At 36.8% G+C, this 24,765-nt stretch overlaps 1 protein-coding gene across 1 annotated transcript in view; it reads left to right on the forward strand.

Annotated features, from left to right (window-relative positions):
- CTNNA3 (catenin (cadherin-associated protein), alpha 3) overlaps nt 1-24,765 on the forward strand; it is a 2,453,748-nt gene that overhangs the window by 637,060 nt on the left and 1,791,923 nt on the right. The window contains exon 7 of the mRNA XM_006889022.1: nt 2,905-3,108. Coding sequence (XP_006889084.1) covers nt 2,905-3,108 — 204 coding nt within the window. The remainder of the gene's footprint in view (nt 1-2,904; nt 3,109-24,765) is intronic.

The raw sequence follows: 24,765 nt of genomic DNA on the forward strand, positions 1-24,765 counted from the left end.
AGGGTTTGTAAAATAATGAAAGAATCTTTTCTTTTACTTTTCCAAGAGGGTAATGTCTGGTAGGGGGGAGCCTTGGGAAGGGACTTCCATTGTTTTGAATACTTATATTTAAATATAATCTAAAAAATACTATGTTAGAGTCTTATGCTGGAAATATCTGGTGATGGATTAATAAAGAACTAATATTAAAATTTTTTTAATCAGTGCGAAATATTGAGTTGTCTTCTTGTCACTGAGTTGTCAATTGAGTTGGAACTGATTCCTTATTGACCCTTCAGCAAAGTTTTGGAGTTTCTGAATTGCATAGGAGAGGAGTTGGTAGATTCGAACCATGTGCCTTTGGCTTGGCAGTGCAACTCTTTACCCACTAGGCCATGAGAGTTTCCTTTAATGTTGAATTGGGGCTTACAAAATCTGTATATTTGTGTGTTGTCAGAAACTCTAACTTTAGTTTTTATAGACATTACCCACACTGTGGCTGAGGGTGGGGCATAGTCTTCATCTCTTTCAACTGTGGGCGCATAGTTTTGAAAATCATTAACAGCTACAGGACAAATATAAGAGAGAGAACTTCCTACAATGTGAAACAGCCTGGTATTGGTGATAAAAGATGGAGACAGTGGCACTTCTTTGAAGATACTGTGGCAAGGTATAACCTGGGGAATCTTACATTTATATTACAGTTAAAGGATTGCTTGCCAGACAATTGAAGGAAAAGCTGACTTTTAACTGCTCCAAGGCAAATTTTGCTGGATTATTGGGGAAACTAGAGACTTTTTGCATTTGTGCAGCTGAGCTTAACCTGGACTGTCACTAATTGAGGAATTGTGCCTTGTTAAAGTGTTATGCAGATGACAAAACCTTGCTTGCTGAAATGGAGGAGGATGAAGCACTTGTTGCAGAAGGTCAAGAACTGCAGCCTTCAATATAGATGGAAGCTCAATATCAAGAAAACAAGGTTTCTCACCACTAGACCTATTGATGGCTTCAGGATAGATGATGAAGAGATTGAGTTTGTTAACAGCTTTACTTTCTTGTCTCCACAATCAACACTCCTGGTACCAGCATCCAGGAAATTAAAAGGCGATTGCATTGGGAAAGCATGCTGTCAGAAACCTCTCCAAAGTACTGAAGAAAAACAATGTTAGTCTGGAGGCAAGGTGCACCTGATCCAAGCCATTGTCTTTGCAATTAGTTGCTATGTATCAGAAAGCCAGACAATGGCTAGGAATGAGAGAAGGAGAACTGATGCCTTTGAGCTGTCATTCTGAAGAGTATTGCATATACCATGGATTGCTAGGAGAACAAACAGGTTTGTCCTCAAGAGGGTGAGACAAGGCTGCTCCAAGGATTCTGAAGCTTTGTCTGACATACTTTGGACATGTTGCAATGTGGGGCCAGATCTTGGAGAGGGAATTAATGGTTGGGAGGGTGTAGGGACAGCACAAGAGAGGAAGATCCTTGATGAGATGGATTGATTCCGTGACTGGAGTTGTAAGGGTGGGTGTGTCAGAGACAATGAGATTGGCACAGGATAGAGCAGAGTTTAGGGCTGTTGTACATAAGATTGCTATGAGTTGCTGGTGACTCAACAGTATATGACAACACCAAACAATATTCTGGGTTTGGATTGCTGGACTAAACATGAACTTGCATTGTGTGATAATCTTTGCCTCTCCACTCTCCAACCTATTCCTCTAATAAACCACACAAATGTAAGTAAACTATGACTTAGGGCCCAATGATTGGTAGATAGAGCTGGAACATGCAGGATGGCTTGTCTGACCAAGCTGCTGTTTGTTTGTGACTCTGAATATTACTGATAGGGAAAGTTCCCTTTTATGAAGAGGGTAGAAATCAGACTCGGCCATCCCGTGCTGTATTGGCTTCTTTTACAACTTGTCTGAATATTGTTGGGGCTTTTTGTTCTATAATCTTGCACAAATAATCTTGGGTAAAAGTCCCTTCTACAACAATGAGAGAACTCTGTTGGCCTACTGGATAGAATGTGAGGCTAACAAGCCAAGGTGGGTGATTTTAATCTGCGGTCCTCAGGCCTGGTTTTGATGATTTTTGGTCAAACATTCTTCTAGGTGGTATAGCACAGGTCTTTCCATTTGCTGTACAGAGGTAACTGATTTCTGTGATGCTAAACACTGTGACACTAATGTGTCAAATGTTATAATGGTTATCCATAGTGGACAGTGTTTGATGGAGCTCCCTGATTAAAACAAGCTTGGAAGCAGGAATGGCATCCACTTCTGAAATAGCTTGTCTCCAGAACCTCTAGGAACTTGGAGAAACAATGAAAGTTATAACACTTGTTATAACACTTCAGGTCTTTTATTCATAGAGTTGCTATGATTTGTCTATGACTCAACATCACTTAACAACAACAAAATCCCTTAATGAAAAATGAGGTTCACAAATCTTTTGCTGGCTGCTTTCTTGAATTGTTGTCAAGATTAGATGATATATGTGAAACTATTGCATGCAAAGTGACGTCTCATAAAATTTAACACTGTAGATAGATGTACTAGGGACTCTGTTAAGCATACATACTATTCTCACCAAAGTCTTCTATACCAGACAACACTTAATAATCCAATTTTATGGATGAAGAAGGTGAATGTATACTATCTGGGTGAACTTGCACTATTGTTTAAGTTAGAAAGGTGGAATTTAAATCCAAGTCTATCTGGTGCTGGAACAGATGCTTATAATCACATTACAATCCTCACTCCCCTACCTGGTCTGGTTATGAAGAAAAAGATGATACAGTAGAAGTATTATCGTCTTTATTTAAAAATATGAAAACAAATATTTGTTTGTCATAACAATAGAGTAACATATTTTTTTTTAGAGTAACATATTTTTAACCATTACAATATATTTTTCCCTTAGACTTTAATTGTGCTGGATCCACTCACAGTAACTGAGGAAGAAATAAGACCATCACTAGAGAAACGTCTAGAAGCCATTATTGGGGGTGCTGCGCTGTTGGCGGACTCTTCGTGCACGAGGGATTTTCATCGCGAACGAATTATTGCAGAATGCAATGCAATTCGCCAGGCTCTTCAGGACCTGCTTTCAGAGTATATGAGCAATGTAGGTGATTGGTTTTTCTTCTCATTTTATTCATGAATTTATTTCTTTTGGATTTTGGAGTGTGTGGTGTGATGTGTTCTGTAGTTGACCTAAGTGGCTTGGTTTTCTGAAAAGGTTCTCCTTGGGCTTCTTTGTAAGATATAACAATGGGATAAGAGTTTCTTGAAATGGAAACAGACTCACATTAGCGTTTACATATTCTCCTTTTGTGTGAAAAAGTATCTAAACACTAGTTGAAGAGGGAGTCAGAATTGTATACTAGAAATGAGGGTTGTATGATAAAAAGGGGATAAAGAGAAGGGCAGTTTCTTAAGATTAAGGTGTTAACAATGAAAGTACTGATAAATTGGAGTTCAGCTACAATTGTAGAAAGGTCAATTCTGCAAGTATCATGGGCTATTTTTTAAGATGAAAGGAACCAATTCTGTTTGGAGAGTTCTTAATTTTTAACACATGCTGTATAGCATCATAAACTTTTTGGGCAATTTTAGTTCTTTCTCAGGAATATTGGAAATGTTAGCTATTAGGTCTAAATATATGTTTTAGGGTCATTTTGAGTTAATTAAAATTGTTTTTGCCTTCATTCAATTATGGAATATCTGTATTGTTTTTATACTCAAGTCTCGGTGCCATCTATGAAATGAAGAAAACCTTGAGAGGTTGTAAACTGAGTTTATCATGAAGCTTCCTAAAACAAAAGAGCAAAACAAAATGAAGGATGTATAATAAGAATATTTTGTTCATCTGCTTTATTATTAGTGGAATAATTCAAGAATTATGAAGGTGTGGTGTGAAATGATTAATTATAAATGATCTGGCTTTTTGAGCATGAAATTGATGATTAAGAATGGTTCAGTAAAAGTACTTTCTGTGAATAATTGAAATGAGCTAAAATTAGTTGGTGATTTTTTGAGGACCCTTCAACATATCTGATGTATCTCTATACTATTAATATTTGACGACTTTGGATTCTGACCAAAAATCTCCCAACTGTCAAGAAATCAACAGTGTAAAGCAGATTTTGTTAATGAGAAAAATGTTCATAATGCCTTCTCCTGCTTTTGAATTTAGAATATCCCCTTTATCTTGTAAGGGATTCTTAAATATTTTTCATGGTAATTCAATTGTTGTAATGAACTCAGATAAAATTAGATTGTTGTTGTAGTTGTTATGTACTGTTGAGTGGGAACCAACTCATAGCTGACCATTCAGTGAGTTTTCAAAGATTGTGTTTTGCCTGGTGGAAATTGCCCATCTATTTCCCACATAGCAGCCAGTGGATTTGAACTGCCTGACTTTAGGGGCAGTTGAACTTCTTACCAACTAGGCCAGCAGAGCTCCCTAAAAGACAAAAATAACTACACATGCATATACTCACTTACATAAAAAAAGGATGGCTAGAATATTTAAGGGGCTTAATGCAAAATAAACATACAAGACATGTTTTTTTAAAAAAGTCAGGAAGAAAGGTTTTCATTTTGGGGAGGTCTCTTTTTCTCGATCTGTCAGTGTTTTCTGTTTGGTAGGCTCTCTAGGGTGTGAGGTACCTGTGGTGTGACCTTCAGTTACAGTTGCAGTGTTACCCCTTGACTCAGCACTAAGGGTGTGTGTTGACCCCGGCCCTCCTGGCACTGCCCCGAGTGCCTTTATCCACAGCTGTAGGAGGCAGAGACCTTGAGGCAGGGAGCAGGTAGCTCTCAAGAGGGCAAGGTGCGGCAGGGCTGCTTGTAAGTTCAAGCTCCCAGCTTCTTGGATGTGCTCTGACTTCACTTAAAACACAAAGACAAAAATTATTAGGAATTTCACAGTGACATCCCAGCATAAATCCTCACTGAGTGGTGGGGACCCTGTGCAACTGTGACATATCCCTTAAGCTGGCCCCATGCTTAAATGTAGAAACATATGTCACCTAACATCAAGAGTGATCTTTTGGCTTTCTCCAATTTTGGATTACTTTTTTTTAATGCAATAGTGTGTAAGGGTGGATAAATGAAAGAGCATCCTGCCCTCAGTATAATCATTAAAAAGAGCATTTTGTATAGAAATTTATGTTGTTTTTATGTGTCAAGTTGGCTACAGCTCATAGTGATCTTATAAAGGAGGGATCTGAACCCTGCCTTGTCCTGTGCCATCTTCACCACCTCCCTCACACTTGAGCCCATTGTTAGAGTTTCAGTGTCAATCCACCTTGCTGAGAATCTTCCTTTCTTACGCTAGCCCTCCACCTTCCCAAATAAGTTATCCTTCTCCAAGGACTGATACCTCTTATCATGCCCCAAATATGTGAGATAGAGTTTCACGCTCCTTGACTTCAGGTAGCATGTTGATTTCACTTTCTTCAGAACAGACTTGTTTATTCTCTGGCAGTCCAGTCAGCCCTCTTCTCCAGCACCACAGCTCAAAGGCATGGATTCTTCTTCTGTAATCCTTAGACAGTGTCCTATTTTCAGATTCAGAACATGCAATTGAGAAGACTCTGGTAGAAATTGATACAAATACTAAAATCAGCTGAAAGTTTGTCTGCTTTTCTTATCACCATGTGCCAGCAATTCTAAACATAGTCGTGGTAAATCAATATTCCTCATAAAATTCATTTTCTCCTTCAAATTCTAAATTTATGTGATTATTGTTGAACTTTAATAATGTTTAAAATAAAACTAGCACTTTTGTTATTATGCTTTACAAACATATTCTTCATCAGCTTAAACAGTGTTAAAACTAAACGAGGGAAAGGAAAAAATCTAGAAATTAAAATTCTACTACTCTGTGACTATATCAAGTTCTCATTTGACTTGAAAATGTGTAACAGTGAAACATTGGAATTATAATCCCTAATGTTTTTGTTAGGTAAATATCAATTTTAGTTCATACAGGAAATACATCATTGACTGATTTTTTTTAAAAGAATGACAATATTAAAAAAAAAAAATACCAAAAACCCTCCTCCAGCTTATTGCCAGGGAATTGGAGCTGACCAGACAGCGCTGTAGGCTGCAAATTACAAGAGAGGAGACTGCCCATCTTTTCTCCATGTTGCTGCTAGTGCATTAGAACCTCCAGAACTTTGGGTTAGAGGTGCAACTTCACATGAACTATGTCACCAGAGCTCCCTATGATTGAATTGAACAATGACTTTAAAGTAAAATCTGTTGTTTCTTCTGGAAATAGTTACTTCCTTTGTAGTTAATGAACAAATCAAGAAAAAAAGTATCATGATTGTAACTTATTACCACTGAAAAGTGACTTTGCCACATAAAGGAGGGGGAGGTGTTAAAAAGCGAAGTACTCTGCAAATCACATTTGCTAAGCAAGCCGGTGAAAAGGTGTATTTTTTTTTCCTTCCTATTGCTTTTTCCTTAACATAAATTTAACTTGCTCATTTGTTTCAAGACCAAACGGTCCCATATACAAACTTATTTCTATTGCTGACATCCCTCTAATTAGCACTTTGATTTCAAAACAAGGTAAGTTCTTTTTTAGAAGACTAAAGAGACTTTTTCTTTTAATAATATACAAGTAATTGTGATAAAAGGTAGGTAGTCCAGGTAATTATCCCAATTTTTCTTTCTTTCTTTCTGGAGGAGGTTTAATTGTTAGAATGCAATTATTTTTCAGTTAGGTAAATTGCACTTCTCTTCATGCTAGATGAAGGTTTGCTCCTTTCTTTCCTCTCCACCTCCTTTCCCCTTGTCTTCCCTTTCCAGCAAAGGAATTTACACAAGCCCTAAAATATCTCTTGCTTATGTCTGTGCGATCCTTATAGCCTTCATCCACGCCGAAAGGGATCCATGTTCATTATTGGCCTTTCCCCATTAGACAGGAGCTGGGGCCCTCAGTGAGAAGAGCACATGCCCCTGGCCCTCAGCACTGAGCCTTTTAGTATCAGGTGCCCAATAATTATTATTTGGATACAGGTAAATTGAATTAAGCCCTCAATTCTTCTCAGATTTTTAAATTAAAATGACAAAGTGCCTAAAGCAATTAATTTGCATGTATAATAACACTGGAGCAAAGACAAGTTGGGTTAATAATGAGTACAGGAACATGGAAAAGGCAAGAACAAGGGCAAAGGAAGTTTGTTCTTCTGGTGCTTTAAGAAAGTTTTGTTGGAGGTTATTATTTTTTTTTAATGTAAGACTGTTTTATGACTTACATAACATTTTATAATGGGAATATAATGTTAAATATTTGTTATGGGAGGCATTTTTCAGGAAATAAAAATGATTGTTCATATGGATAATATCTATTTGCCCTGATATTAAGGAGTACTGTTGGAGTAGTTGAATGCATTTTTGTGTTGCTATTCCAAAGGTCAACAGTTCGAATCCAGCAGTCACTCTCCTGAAGAATGGTGAGCCTTCTCCTTCTATCAAGGTTTGCAGCCTCAGAAATCTGAGAGAGGATCAATATGTGTTGGAAGTGATTTGATGGCAGTGGATGCCCCAGATATTGGTGTATAGAGACAGCAAGAATAGTGAATTGTTTTCATTACTCAGCCCTGGTGATGTAGTGGATCAGGTTGCTGTGAGTTTAATAACCAAAAAGGTTGATAATTCAAATCCACCAACTACTACATCAACTAAATATGAGGCGGGTTGCTCCTGTAAAGATTTATAACTTTAAAAACCCTATGGAGACATTCTGCTTTGTTTTATAGCAACATTATAAGTCTGATTCAACTTGTTAGCAGTGTCTTCTGGGAAGTTAATAAGTTCAAAGCAGTTCCATTTACCCACTGCTGTCCAGTCAACTCTGACTCATAACTGAGTCTGTAAAACTTGAACTTTAATCTTAATTTAATATACAAAATCCATTTTACCATGCTAATTAATACATTTGCAGTTTCCAGGGATTAAGGCATGGACATCACTGGAGGATGATGTCATTAGTCTTCTCACTACATATCCCAGTATCAATTCCCATAGTTTCTTGTCAATCCTTGTGTTTTCAACCATTACAGTCAATATTCCTTACTGCAAGCCCCAATTGGGTTTATCATTTGTCTATTTTGTTTGTGGTTTTATTGTGAACTTTCCACCGTGCTTGGCATTTAAATGTGAATTGAATTTTGGGGTAAATGAGTGAATGACATGATTGCATATTATATATGTCAGCTGATGGAGAAACAGCATCTCAATTAATCAAAACTAATTTCAAGCATCTATTAAATTTATTTGGTGGATTGACCATATAAAAATATTTTCTTTTCCTAAGTATAAATTCTTAGGAATATCAATATGAGCGGTCAGAAATAAAATTTTCTATCACAGTCTCTGAGTTTGGACCCATATCTGGTGATATTCCATGACAAGATTTTCACTTTACAATATAAATTCAAGAAAACATTTGTACTCAGAGACTTCCTAAGATAGTTAAGATGGTTTTGTTGTCCCGAGAGTTGGGTAAGCCAGGTCTATTACAGAAGGTACATGGCTAAAGAAGTCCTCATTTGACGGAGATGGAGCAAGGAAGCACACTGAAGATGGGAGAGTTCTTAGAGGAAAATGATTCTTTTCAAGTGTTGAACTTTTATAATTGGTGAAAGTAGAATCGGATGTATGATCATCCTACTGGTGTTATAAGAACATCCTACTGGTGTTATAAGATGAATTTTTCTCAGGGTGGTGTTGAAATCATATTGATGGTGTTAAGTATTCACTCAAGATTTTGCTGTATACAATCTTCATATGTCCAATTAGTAGAGTTAACACATAGATGGTATTTTGCTATATGAGACTATTAAAAAGCTGAGGCTGCTCGAGCCAAGTGTGGGGATCAATTTGCTTTTCTCGACCTTTCACATACCCACTCTTTTATTTTCTTGATGCCATATGTGAAAGTACAATATCTGTTTTCATTGTGAATTTGTTAAACAAGTAGATGAATAAACTAGTAGTTACTACTCAGAAGACTTTTTCACACATTTCTTGGTTTTAAAAATCCATGTCTAGGTGAATTCTACATATTCAATGGAGTCTACAAAGAGCTTTTAGGACATTTTAATTTCATACAGAGCTTCTATCGCTTTATTTAAAATCTACATTGAAAATTATCACTAGTTAATTCTATTTTTTATGAGAAATGCACATCTAATTGTTCTTTGAGTACTAGAACGTGTTCATAAAACGTGTTCATAGTGAACATAAAAATTCAAATGCAGGTTCCAAATTTCCTCTTTTTTGTGTATGAGCTACTTACTATTAAAATTGGTTATCATCAGATCAAGCATGCCATGTTAGATGTTTTACACATGTATTCTTAAATGCACAGTGGTTGTTGGCTTTTGAGTGGCTGATTTTGTTGGAGACCATATTTTTCACTTTCTAAATCACTGGTTTTTACAACCTTAGCTAGCTGTATTGAAGTACATAGCATCCTATAAATGTTTGCACAGCAGTGGAAATATCAAAATTGGAAAGGTGAACCAAGTTCATAGTAGAGCAGAAAGTGAAAACTCAACAAGAGATAAAGATATTGTCAAAATAAAGGCCATTGGAGACTGTTATAAAAGCTGGAATAGAAGAACTGAGAATTCAACAACCAGAGAATTGAGGGGAAAAGAAAATGATGACTGGTTGGTGGGGAATATGGATTTTATCTCCTATGGTTTCTTTTCTGTGCTTAATTTAAGTATTAGATACTGAGAAAACCATTGACTTTTTCTAGAAATAAGACAGTGTTATTGCTTTGACTATTGTATTTTTCTTAGTTGTTTTGGGAATTGGTGTTATCACTCCCCTGTAGGTTCTTGAGTTACTGAAGACTGAGTCATTTTTTCTTTCTACTCATATTTATTTTATTCACTGCTTTATGGGAGAAAGGACACATCTAGGTTCTTCTCTTGAGGGAATAGACTATCTTTATAGATTTTTCCTTTTTAATTTAGTATCCTGTTGTTTATGTTAGGTACCATTGTCTTGACTCTGACCCCATGTAGAACAGATTGAAACTTTGACAGATCCTGTGCTATACTTAGAATATCCTGTGTCTAAAACCATTGCAACAGTTGCTGTGTCAATCCATCTTCTCCTTCTGTTGAAGGTCAGCATTTCCTTCAATGACCCTCTTCTTTGTCAAGCATGGGGTTCTTTTCTACAGTCTGGTCCCTCCTGAAAACACGCCAAAATTATATGAGACGTAGTCTTACCACCTTTGTTTCTAAGGAGCACACTGCTTGGATTCTTCTAAGACATATTTATTCTTTTAGCAGTCCATGGTGTATTTAATACTCTTCACCACTGCTACAGCTCCAAGACATTGATTTGTCTTCAATATGGCTCTTGAATTGTTTGTTTTATGGGAGATGTTGAAGGGAGTGGGTAGAAGTGGATGGGTATCCTGGTGTATGGTGGAGCAGGGAAATAAGTGGGTAAAGACACTTGTGACAAAGGCAGGGGCAACACTGATAGTAATGGTTAACCCCACAAGAAGGGATGTATCTTTCACATATTGAATAGGAATAGTTAAATAATACAACTCTGAAGCACACATTTCCTAATTTCAAACCATGCAGTCTCTTATTTTTCTGTTGTAACAGTAGATTCTCTGTTCATGTTCAGGCTCTGCATTAACATAATTAGGTGCTTAGAAATTCTCATCCTCATCATTGTCCAAAGTTTATTATGATTCATGCATTCAAATGTCATTGTATTGTTAAGGAAACATAGGCAATCATCTTTCTGGTGTTCTTTCAGTCAAGGTTCATCTGAGATCAGCAGTGATACCCTTCATTCCATGGATTTTTCTGGATCCAACTTGAATTTCTGGCAGCCCTGCTCATGCCCTGCTCCAACCATTTTTTAAAATAATATTTATTGTGGTTTTTCTTGTGTGTGTGATATTAATAATATTGTTTGATAATTTCCATATAACGGTGTCTCTCCATGTTAGTCTTCCTTAAAAATAGAATGAACATTATAAATGATATAAGCTATATGATTAATGAATCAATAAAAAAAATGAAATTACTAAAAATATGGAACCCTAAAAAAGGTAAATGGAACTAGATAAAACATGAGTACATGAAGGAAAAACGGAAAATTATTTGTGTAAAGCAAAAAAAAACCCCAAACCCACAGAATTTAGAATAAAAGATTCTAAATGCATAATTTGTTCCCAGTTTGAAGTTCCCTGAAGGTTACATTTTCTAAGTCAAACAGCTTAATGGTTAAGTTCTTTTTCTGTCTTCTAACGGGAGCAACTGTGATTTCTAATATTTATGGAACAGGCCATTCATTCATGTGGGGAGTTTTCTGGCTGATCCTTTTTCAGGAAATGTCTTCTTTTAGTCTCCAGTTCAGTTCATACACTTCTTGAAAGTTCCTTTTAACCTTTTCCTTTGCACTAAATTCTGTGGTATATAAAAAGAAAACTAAATTGAATGGTAGAAATGACAGAATTAAAATAGGAATTAACAACCTGGGCATGCCAACTTCAATAGCAATGCTGGTGAAGTGGAGGAGAGATTGGAATCTTTATTGACTGATGGTGGGAATGTAAAATGGTGCAACTACTATGAAAGGTGGTTTGATGCTTTTAAAAAAAATTGAAAAAAGAAATACCTTTCGACCCAGCAATGCTACTACTTGGAATATACCCTAAAGAAATCAGAACCACCATCGAAACACATATATACACATGTTTATTGCTGTGTTATTTATAATAACAAAGAGAAGGAAGCAACCAAAGTATTCATCAACAAACAAATGGATAAAAAAACTATGGTATATTCACATGATGGAATATTCTACAGCTCTGAAAAACAATGAACTTGTAAAACATTACACAACATAGACAACCCTGGAAGATATTATGCTGAGTGAAATATCTCAGTCACAAAAAGACAAATACTGCATAGCACCACTGTTATATAAAACAAGTCTGACATGGGGGATTGGGAGGAGAATAGGATAAGAGTGAATAGATAAGAAATATTGCACTGGAACAGATGAAGGAAAGAACTGTTTAAGAGGAATATATGATTAAGTATTATACATATGACCGCAGCTCATAATAAGAGGTACATTGCAAAGAAGATTGGGGGGGGAGAGGTAAGAGAGGTAATTGTACAACAATGTTAAAAAAAAGTGAGCTGGGGGAGGAGGTAGGATGGGAGGGGGGTAAAATGTGCAACAATGAATGAATGAGAATCTCACTTCTCTACAAGCTTTCATTAAAATCACAATTTTTTTAAAAAAACACACATGAGCATGAAATATTAGTTGTAAATTGAAAAAAAAAAGATCCTTAACCTAGGATAATTCCTGCAGCTGGATCAGACCTAATGTGCAAAACTCCAGCTGAGCCAAATCAAACCTCTGAATTTTGAGAGACGAATATTTATTGATTAGTTTTTATTTATTTATGTATTAGTACATAGCTGTAAATAGAATAGACTTTGGGGGAAAACCCCTTTACTTTGAGACTACAGTAATTATTCTGAAACACCATATTACAAAATGTAGGGACAATCTGGAATGCACAAAGAATGACAGAAGATGAGTTAGCCTGCTACTTAACCCCATGGTCAAGGATTAGAAACAGTGACTTTGTAAAAAGGATACCAGTAAATACAGAGAAACATGTTAAATGAACCTATTACAAAGTATACCAAAACCCAAACTAATTACACTGGTATTGAGTCAATTCTTACTACTGAGTTGATTCATGACTACATAAAATTTCTTAGGATATTAATCTTTATAATAAATAGGAGATTACTTAGCTTCCTCCTGTGGAACTTCTGGAGGGCCCAACATGTTACATATTACCCCATCAGAGACTGTTTATAAATTCTAGCTAAGTCTCCCAAATCTTTGTTGTTGTTGTGTACTATCAAGTCGAACCTTAACCATAGCTGACCCTCCAGTGAGTTTTCAGATCACACGGAGAGTGCCTATCTTTCTCCCACAGATGGATTCGAACCACATACCTTTGTGTTGACAGTGTAATTCCTTACAACCACGCCAACTTTGTTGTTGTTGTTGTGCCCCTTTGAGTCAGAAATGACGTATAACTGACACTCCACTGGGTTTTCAGAAGCAGTTAATCCCAAGGAGGAGGGTACCCATCTTTCTCCATGGAGCTGCTGTCAGATGTGAATCATATGCTTCAGAATTGCAACACAGCTTCTTACCTCTAGACCACCAGAGCTCCTTTAAATAAAACCAGGATAAGTATTATGACAGAAAGTTGAAATGGATGAAACTTACCTAAATAAGAAGTTCATGATTTTAGTGCCCAGTAAGGAAAATAAAACAAACAAAACTAACAAAAATCCTAAGTAAGTAGCCTTGTTGCAGAATTACATTTTAATATAGCTTGTTTATGTCAGGATGCATTTACTTCATAACAATGTTCTAAAATTGAATTTGAGAAGTGACTTTGAAACTTCTCCAGGTAATTCACAATTGATACTCTCAAAATGCGCTTGATTATCACCTGCTCTCTTCAGTGATATTGAATCAGGATCATTGAATACTGAGTGATTATATAATTTATCCTACAGAAAAGTCAGACGCAAATGTTCGTTCAGCTTCTTGTGGTTACCAAATCACCCTTCCTCCTTGGCAATTTTAAGCGTAGTGACAGAAGATTGAGCCTAGAGGTATAGTCTTTTTTAATTCTTTTATTTTGAAAAAACTATATACTGAATATCTCATGGACTGCTAAAAGAACAGATACATCTTTTAAAAAGTGCAGCCAGAGTGCTCTTTTGAAGGTAAGGATGGTAAACTTTGTCTCACATACTTTGGACATGTTGCTAGGAGAGGCCATTTCTTGGAAAAGGATATCATGAATTGAAAGGTGGAACATTAGCAAAAGAAAGACAGACCGTCCATGAGAGAAACTGACAGTGACTGCAGTAACGGATCAAGTGAGTCAGAGATGATAAGGGAACAGAATAGGACAGAGTTCAGAGCCATTGTTCATAAGGTCGCTATGAGTCCTACTGAATTTGAAGGCACCTAACACCACAACATGTAGTTCCAGAAAGTTTTAAGACCTCACAAAAAATTCTATATACCCTTAACTCAATTCCTTGCATTGACTGCTGTCTGTGTAGCTATGTTGCTAGGTGCCATTGAGTTGCATACAACTCATAGTGATCCTCTTACCAATAGAGCTGCACCTTGCTATTTCCTGTGACATCTTCATGATCTTCTTGAACTCATTGTTAGTCAACACTTCTTGTTGTGGGCCTTTCTTCCTCTTTTTCTCTGATCCTCTACTTTTTCCAACATGATGACTTTTGCCAAGGACTGGTCACTCCTGACAGTGTACCCATATGAGACAAAGTGTCACTCTGCTTACTTCTTATGAGCACCTTGGTTATAATTCCTTCAAGACACACTCGTTTTTTTGTTTTTTTTTGCAATCCATGAGATATTCAGTACTCTTTTCCAACACACAGTTCAAAGACATTGATTTTTGCTCAGACTTCTTTATCCATTGTATTATTCATTTCTCAACTTTCAGGTGCATGGAACAACTGAAAATACCGTGGCTTGCATCAGGTGCACCTTACCCTTTAAACCGACATCCTTGCTCTTTACAATCTTGGAGAGGTCCTTCCCATTTCAAGGCACCTTTTAAGATACTTGACTGCTATTACCATGGCAATTGATGATGATCAAATTATCATGTTGTTGACTCTTGGTCCAGTGGTGAGCATTTTTTTGGTTTTTGATGTTAGGATATAACCCACATTGAAGATGATAGTCTTTAATTTTCTGCAGTAAGTTGTTCAAATCTTCTTCACTTTCTACAAACAAGACTGTGTCATCTGCATCATACAGGATGTTGATGAGTCTTTCTCCAATTCTGATGTTACATTATTCTTCATACAGTCCAGATGCTTGAATGATTTATTCAGAATACAGATTGAATAGGTATGGAGAAAAGATACAACCCTGATGTATACTTTTCTTTATTTTAGACCTTGTTCAGACCTCTTGTTCTGTTCAGACATCTCCTTCTTGGGCTATCTATAAGTTGTGCATGAGCACAATTAAGTGTTCTGAGATCCCAATTCTTCCCAATGTTATAAATACTTTGTTATGATCCCCAAAGTAAAATGCCTTTGTCTAGTCAATAAAACACAAAGAGATGTTCTTCTGGTACTCTCCTCTTTCAGCCACAATCTTTCTGAAGTCAGCAATGATATTCCTTGTGCTAAGGTCTCTTCTGAAACCAGCTTGAAGTTTTGGCACTTCCCTGTTGATACATTGTTCCAGCCATTTTTCAGTAATCTTAAGCAAAATTTGCTTGCAGGAAATATTAATGGTACTGTTTGATCATTTCCACATTCAGTTGGGTCACTTTTTTTTTTTAATGGGAGCAAATATGAATGTCTCTCAGTCATTTGGGCAGGTAAGTGTCTTCCAAATTTCTGGACATAGATTAGTGAGTGTGTCTAAGATTACATCTGCTTATTGAAACATGTCAATTGATTCCATTAATTCCTGGGGCCTTACTTTTTGTCAGTACCTTCAGTGCAGCTTGAACTTCCTCTTTCACTTTCATTGGTTACATCCTAAAATTGTTCATTGTCGACCAATTCTTTTTGGTGCAGAGACTCTGTGTTTTCTTTTCATCGTCTTTTGGTGTTTTTTTTTTTAATCATTCAAGATTTTTACCAAAGAATCTAGTACTGCAACATGAGGCTTGATTTTGTTCTTTAGTTCCTTCAGCTCTTTGCACATTTCATGACAGATCTTTGCTTTATCTTCATTATAATGCTTTGCTTTCCCTTTGAAAACTTCTGTTCATCTCTTTAGCATTATAATTTCATCCTCCCCCTTTTTTACACATATCTATGCTCTTGTGCAATTTTCAGAGTTTCTTCTATCATCTGATTTAGCCTCTTCTTTCTCTTTCGTCTCTGAAATGACCTTTTGATTTCTTCATGGGTGATATCCCTAACTGTCTTGTCACAGCTCATCTTGTCTTCAGTCATTAGTGTTCAGTGCACCAAATCTAGTCTTGAGTTGGTTTTTAAATTCATTTGGGAAAATGAAGCCATTGTCATATTTCAGTTTTCATGGATTCATTTTCATTTTCCACTTTAATTTGTAGTTATATTAATACTTAAAATAAAAATTTTCATTGATATAAAGTATATGTACAGGTTTATCACATGTGTAGGTTTGTATTACAACCACTATAATCAAGGTACCAAAATATTACATCACCACAAATATCTCCCTCATGTAAGTCCTTGATAGTGACACCACACTTACCCCTGCTTATATACTTGATCAGTTATTTTGAAGTCATTTGAGATTCATAGTGATCCTGAAGGATAGAGCAGAGCAGCCCTATAGAGTTCCCTAGGCTACAATCTTTATGAGATGGGATCCCTGATGATACAGTGGTTAAATTATTCTGCATCTAAATATGGAAAAAAAGTTAATGCATGTCCACTAACCAATCCATAATAACCTAATTCCATAAAGACTCGATGGCACTTAACAACAATAACAATAACAATGACAACATAGAGAGAGCTCTTTTGGCCTAGTGGACAGAAAGTTATGCTACCATGCCCAAGGTTGTTGTTGTTGTTGTTATGTGCCGTCGAGTCGTTTGCGACTCATAGCGACCCTATGTACAACAGCCCTAAACCCTGCTCTATCCTGTGCCAGTCGCATTGCCTCTGACCCACCCACCACGATTACCCCAGTCACTGGATCAATCCACCTCATAGAGGGTCTTCCCCTCCTGCGCTGTCCCTCTACTCTACCCAGCATGATGTCCCTCTCCAAAGACCTGTCTCTCCTTGCAACATGTCCAAAGTATGTCAGACAAAGCCCCAGAATCTTTGCCTCCAAGGAGTAGCCTAGTTTAACCCTTTCTAGGATGAATCTAGGATGACACAACCCTGCTTGCTGAAACTGAGGAGGACCTGAAGCGCCTGCTGCAGAGTGTCAAGGACTGCAGCCTACAATATGGATTGACGATCAATGTCAAGAAGACAAAGATTCTCATCACTGGACCAATTGGCAGCATCATGATGGATGGTGAAGAGATTGAGATTGTACACAGCTTTAGTTTGGTTGGCTCCCTAGTCAACAGTCTTGGCACCAGCAGCCAGGAAATTAAAAGGCACATTGCCATGGGAAAGTCTGCTGTTAGGGACCTCTCCAAAGTACTGAAGAGCAATGGTGTCTCTCTGGAGACTCAGGTGAGTCTGATACAGGCCATGATCTTCGCAATCACTTGTTATGCATCAGGGTGTTGGACAATGACCAAGGAGGATAGAAGGAGAATTGATACCTGTGAGCTGTGGTGCTGGAGAAGAGTATTGAGAATACCATGGACTGCTAGGAAAACAAACAGATTTGTCCTGGAAAGGGTTAAACTGGGTGGCTCCTTGGAGGCAAGGATTCTGAGGCTCCGTCTAAAATACTTTGGACATGTTCTGAGGAGAGACCGATCCTTAGAGAGGGACAACATGCTTGGGAGGGTGGAGGGACAGTGCAGGAGAGGAAGGCCCTCTATGAGGTGTATTGATTCAGTGACTGGGATAATTGGGATGGGAGTGTCAGAGACAGTGTGATTGGCACAGGACAGAGCGGAGTTAAGGGCTATTGTACATAGGGTTGCTATGAGTCACAAGCGACTCGACAGCACATAACAACAACAACAAAACAACAGGATGAATCTGTTTGTTTTCTTGGCAGTCCATGGTACATTCAATACTCTTCTCCAGCACCACAGCTCAAAGGTGTCAATTCTCCTTCTGTCCTCCCTAGTCATTGTCTAGCTCTCTGATGCGTAACAAGTGATTGCAAAGACCATGTCCTGTATCAGGCACACCTTCGTCTCCAAAGAGACACCGTTGTTCTTCAGTACTTTAGAGAGGTCCCTAACAGCAGAATTTCCCATGGCAATATGTTTTTTGATTTCCTGGTTGAAGGTGGGTTATTTTAATCTGAGTCCCTCAGGCCTATTTGTTTTTTTGGTTTTTATTTTGTTTTGTTTTGTTTGTCAGACATTCTTCTAAGTGGTGTAGCACCTGTCCATGCATTGCTGTACAGAGGTAGCTCATGGTTGCTATGATGCTAAACACTGTGACACTGATATGCCAAATGTGATAATGGTTACCCATGGTGGGCAGTGTTTGCGGAGCTTCCCAATTAAAACAGCTTGGAAGCAGGAATGGCATCCACTTCCGAAATGGCTTGTCTCCAGAAACTCTATGAACAGTGCTCAGGTCTCTATGAGTTGTCTATGACTTGATGGCACTTATCGACACTACCACCACTATAAAGATTCATTGTCCACCTTTCACATGCATATGAGACAATTGAAAATACCATGACTTGAATCAGACGTTAGTCTTCAAAGAGAGGTACCTTTGCTTTTGGATACATTTAAGAGTTATTTTGCAGCACAATTGCCTAATGCAGTACATCATTTGATTTCTTGACTACTAGTATTATTGGTATTGATTGTGGATTCAAGTAAAATTTAATTCTTGGCAATATCAGTATTTTTACAGAGTCCCTTGATCATGATCCTGTGAAATCTTTTCACGGGAGCAGATGAATTTATGTCCATAACCTTCATTGGAAGAGCTTGGTGTGACTATGAATTCCTAAAAGGAATCCAGGGTGACTCATCCTAGACTTTGAAAGGAATAATACTTTGAGAAGAGGCTGGAGTGTAGGAAAATTGGGTTCAGGCAGGCAAGGATCATTCTAGCCCTTAAAACCATTGTAACAATTTGAGATAATTAAAAAAAAACCAACAAAACAACCAACAAATAACATTTGTGTATGTTGGAGGAGGCTAAGAATGAAGGGAGGACTTCTGTAAAACCTTTGTAATCATTCTTTGTAATGCTATTCATATGGACTAAAGAATTAACAGTTATCTAGTCGAGCTGAAAAAAATGTGTGTTTTATTCTAGAAATCTCCAAGCATCAGAGAGTTTTTCCTTTACTCACAATACCTTGATTTAATCTTTGTAGTGCTAGTAAGTCAAAGGCAGAGTTCTTATTGGATTTGTAATCCAATGAGAAATACAGCCGTCACGTCCTGGCTTGGCTTAATGACTCCTGCTGAGGTTGAATTGTGAGATGCTATCCATCTCCTCTCTGAAATATGAATTCTGGTTGAGTGGAATATGTTTGCCCTTAGGGAGGTGGGGATATTACCTCTGGTATGACTTTTTTTTAACCCACTGATAATTTTTAAGATGGAGAGCAATGAAATACACATTATTTTTTTATTTTTATACTAGCTTGTTTGGATTATATACTGACATTTTATCATAAAAAATGTACTCATAAAGTAGCTTACATATTTAAATACAAACTTTTGTAAGTTTATACTTTTGTATACTTGCACATTGCATAAAGGAGCCCTGGTGACCTAGTGGATAATGAGTTGTATTGCTAATTTAAAGGCAAGCAGTTCATATCCATCAGTTAGTTGCTCTGTGTGAGAAAGACGAGCAAATCCATCATTTTTAGCCTCTGAAAACCTGCTGGAGGGTTAGCTGTGAGTTGGCTGTGACTTGTTAGCACATAAAAAACAACAAGAGCATAGATTGCATTGATTTAGGAAACTAAGTACATGTATAAACTTTCTGTTAAGTTTGATAGTTATTTTAGCAATGAAGCTATTTTATAAAGGCACAACTATATCATTTTATTTTCTTCATCATGGAGTAGAATAAACAAAATAAAGTGAGAGACATATATAATGCAATTTATATTTTCCTTGAATCTATATTTGAATTGCATTTTCCTCTCTGCCAGGCAACTCTAAAAATCTGCAATATGAAAACAAAGTTTATCTATAAAAAAGGAAGCATTTTTAAAGTTAGAAAACACACTTAAAGGCATAATATGTAAAGCAACTTCATATTTTTGTAGGAGTTTAATTAGCTATTTAGTAAATTAGAAATTGGCACCTTGCCTATAGTGATTTATTTTCCTACTAGGAAGGAAATGAAATATATCCACTGACTTTTAATTAATATTAATAATCCTGGTGTTTTCAGTAACAGAGTAAGGGCTTGCAGTCAGAAAGCATTAAGTCTAATTCTGATCATTATTTTCTCTATATACTGGGGACATTTTCTCAAAATTTCTGAAATTCAATGTTTGTCTTGGAAGTAAACCGAAATCCAGAGTTATCCCAGAGTCAGTGCCAACTCAATGCAAACCTGTGCTGTTCCAACTCCACAGAAGCTCCAGGCTGTCAAACTGTCACAATTTTCTTTCATGGAGCAGCTTGTGGGTTTGAATCCCTGACCTTTTAGCTAACCACTGGGTGCTTAATTACTATGTCACTGATGCCTGACACAGCTATGCATTTGACACAACCTTGTTTCCTGAAAGTGAAGTGGAATTCAAACATTTACTGAGAAGGTTAAAAACTACACTGAGTTTACTGTGGAATACATGTAACATTAAGGAAACAAAGATCCTCAAAATTGGACCAATAAGCAACACAGTAATAAAAAGAATATATTGACATTATCAAGGGCTTTATTTTCATTTATTCCACAGCCGATGCCTGTGGTAATAGCAGCCAAGAAGTCAGAGGGCGTGTTCCATTGGGAGAATTTGCATTAGGTAAAACTTTGTTTATTTAGAAAGAGTAGTGATGTTACTTTGAAGACTAAGGTATACTTGACCCAAGTCCTGATATTTCCAGCTGCTTCCTAGACATGTGAGAGCTGAACAATAAATAAGGAAAGCCAGAGAAGAATTGATACTCTTCATGTATAGTATTGATAAGAAATATTGAATGTACAATGGACTGTCAGGAGAAGGAACAAATCTGCCTTGGAAAGAGAAAAGCCACAATACTCACAACACTCAATAGCAGCAAGGAAGGAGCCTTCATCTCATGTATTTTAGTCTTATTTTAAAAGGGCCCATTCTCTGGAAAAGGACATTAAAGAATAAATAGACATGTCTTGGAGAGGGTGCAGCCAGAGTGCTCTTCGGAGGCAAGAAAGATAAGGCTTTGCCTCTCAGACGTTGGGCATGTTGCTAGGAGGGGCTATCATGGAAAAGGACATGATGCTGGGAATTGTGGCGTGGATTGACATACTTACTGATGCAATGGGTTCTTGTGTGTCAGGAAGTGTGAGGAATGCACTGGATAAGACAGGGTTTAGATCTTTTTGTTCATAGGGTCACTATGAGTCATACTTGACTCAACAGCATCTAACAACAACACAAGTTAGAAGGACGTTGTGAGGAACAAGAAGCTCATTTTATTATTGACTAGCTAAATAAAAATATTTTTTTTTCTGTTTATACACTAACTGAAATGGAACTGTTATTTTGTAAGCATTTTGTACTTGTTCCCTTAATACTATTATCTTAGTAATTCTTTCTCTCATTCTCTGAAATAATAAAATCCATTTCTTCATTTTCCTTGATGCACCCAAAGATCATACTGTGATTAGAAATTTGATGACCTCTTCTCTGGCATTTCTACTTAGAGATGAAAAGGAAACCGAAAGGCAAAATGGCATTTAAAGATTCTCTCCACTTTCCTATGTTCCAGATTCAATTATCCAAGGGATAATTTCCAAAAGAAAATTTTCTTTTTTCCCCTATCCAGACAATAGGAATATTAGAAAAGTAAATACCAACAGCATCATAGGAGTCTTGGTAGCATGTGGATTGTGTGTTGGACTCCAACCAAAATGATGATGATTTGAGTACATTAGCCACTTAGAGGTGAAACATAGGCAGGCTCCTCCAGGAAGATTTATTGTTCCAAATACCCAGTAGATGGTTACTGTGAGTCATAGTGGGCTCAGTGGCATGTGGTTTGGTTAGTTTTTATCAGAAACATGCTCTTAAAAGATAAAAATGTCACTTTGATTTTGATTTTTTTTTAAGATAAGCTTTGTTGTTTTTGTTGTTAAAAGCCAGCAACTCATACAGCCCTATGTATAACGGCTCTGAAGCCTGCCTTGTCCTAAACCAGTCTCACTGCCTCCAATACACCTACTCCCATTGCCCTAGTTACTGTATCAATCCATCTCATCCACTGTCTTCCTCTCCTGTGCTGTCCATCCACCTTTCTGAGTATGATGTCCTTCTCCAAGGATCAGTCCCTCCTTGCCACATGCCCAAAGTATGTGAGATGGAGCTTCAAAATCCTAGCCTCCAAGGGCAAACTTGTTTTCATCCTCACCAAGAAAGACTTATTTGTTTTCTTAGCAGTATGTTCAAGACTCTTCTCCAGCATGACAATCCAAAGGCCTCGATTCTTCAGTTATTCCTAGTCATTGTCCAGCATGTGATTGAGAAGACCAGGGCCTGGATCAGGCACACCTTAGTTTCTGGATTTATGTCACTGCTTCTCAGTACTCTGGAAAGGTCTCTAACAGCAGATTTACCTAATGCAATTTTGATTTCCTCCCAAGAGTGTTGTGGAGCCAAGCAATCTGCAACTATTAACAAACTCATTCTCTTCTCCATCCATCATGGTGTTGCCAGGTAGCCGTGTGGTGACAATCTTTGTCTTCCTGATGTTGAGCTTCAATCCATATTGAAGACTACATACAGTCCTTATTTGTGTCTTTGAGATAGACTGGGGATATAGTCTTGGATTCATAAAGGAAAAAAAGTCCTTTGCTGAGGAAAAATATTTTTAGAATATCTTTAGATTAGAATTTGGGGTTGGGGAACAGACTAGATACCTATTGATATCTATTTATGAAATAGGGAAAAAAACCTAGCCATCTTGATTGAAAAGTAGTAAATAGCATTTGAATGTTTTCATTACTCTTCATCCCAAATATCAAAATAGAATTGATAAGTATGCTGAAAATTATGTGTTGTTGGCCTTTTATCCTCTCACCATGCATGATGCATGCAGTACATGAAGGTAACGGAATCTGTCCATGCATTCATTGCCCTGTTTACCAATGGTTTGAGTTGGTCAACTCTCATAAGTTTGCATTGTGCAGCATCATTTAAAAGCAAGTGCTCTTTTGTCTATTGAGGATATTCAGTAATATCAAGTCTGATATTATTGTGACTCTTATTGACTCCATTTTCCTGATTAGAACTTCAAATTTGCAATGATTTCATAATCAAATTCATTTTTTTTGGAGAATCTCCAAAAACCATGTGTAATATGATCTTTGCACAATGGGGACAGTTACATTAGAGAGGAGTATTTTTGTTCCTCAAATAAATAAGCTTAGTGTCTAAACAAATAGCCAAAATAAAGTCATATTCTGATTAAAATGAACATTGTTATACATGCTGATTCATTTATATTTATTCCTTTTCTAAATACAGTTAATCTCTTGAGTACATTAAAGTTAATTTATTTCAGACAAATTAAATGTAGGTATTTAGGAACTACATATTTGATGTTTACAAATCAGAATCCACAGAACCTCCACATATGCATTTTAAGCATTCATATGATTAGCTTATTAAACAGGGATTGCTTGTTATTCAAAATTTAATTATTGAACTATTTTTGTCCTGAAATAAGTAACATCAAATACTGATAATATATGAATCTTGAAACTATCCCTTTGAAAACTTATCTTTTGTAACTTTTCTTCATGCAAGGTTTTAAATTTTTTATATTGATATGCATATAAAATTCATTTATATGTATTTCATTTATGTATAATGTGTTTCATACATTTTTGTACTCACATTGTGTTTCATAGTATAATTTCTATATATAGTGTTTTATAAAATTAATCAACATTTATCTGCCCACCAATACCCCCACCTTTTCATGCTTGCACTGGATCATTCCTAATTCTTTCATCCTTTCTCCCTGCCCATATAATTCTATGACCTTAAGATTTACCCCCTCCTCTCCCTTCTCCCTCTTCTGCCATTCCTTCCCCCTTCAGATTTTTTTGTACATCTTACTAATAGTCCTTCTATTTTTTTACAATAATGGTCTTATACAGTATTTGCCCTTATGAGAGTGAGATAGTTCACTGAGCATAATGCTCTCCTGGCTTTCCCATATTATATAGTATTTTTCAAAATCATTGCCCCTGAGTGCTGCATAGTATTCTATTTTGTAAATGTACCACAATGTCTCAATCAGTGTTTGTTGATGGACATTTTGACTATTTCTATTTTCTTCCTATCGTGAATAACGCTGCTATGAATATTGATTGGTCTACAAATCTGTTTGTGTCTAGATTCCATTTTCATCAGGGTATAGTCGTAGCAGTGTAATAGTTGGGTCATACGAAATTTCTACGTTCAACTTTTTTGAGGAAGTGCCAAACTGTCTTCCAGTTGTACCATTTTACAATCCTACCAACAGGGCATGAGAGTTGCAATCTCTCCACATTCTCTACAAAATGTATTACTTGCTGTCCAGTTAAACTTTGCCCTTGCTATAAGGGTCAGATGGTATCTAACTGTGGTTTTGATTTGCATTTCTTCATGTGTCTGTGAATGTCTTCCCCTGTGAAAATTCTTTCAATGTCTTTTGCCCATTTTGTAATTCGGTTATAAGTCTTACTACTTGTTTCCTGATTTTCAAGCTGTATTACTTGATTTTTGTTTGTTTGGTTGTTTGTTTTTAATACTGATATGTTGGGGGAGAAAAAAAACCCCACAAACCTAAAACTCTGTTCAATAAAATGCCACAGTGTATTGGCAGCATGTCACACTATAAGAA

Source organism: Elephantulus edwardii, unplaced genomic scaffold (assembly GCF_000299155.1).
Source record: "Elephantulus edwardii isolate Elephantulus edwardi_28Jun2011 unplaced genomic scaffold, EleEdw1.0 scaffold00074, whole genome shotgun sequence".
Classification (NCBI taxonomy): Eukaryota; Metazoa; Chordata; class Mammalia; order Macroscelidea; family Macroscelididae; genus Elephantulus; species Elephantulus edwardii.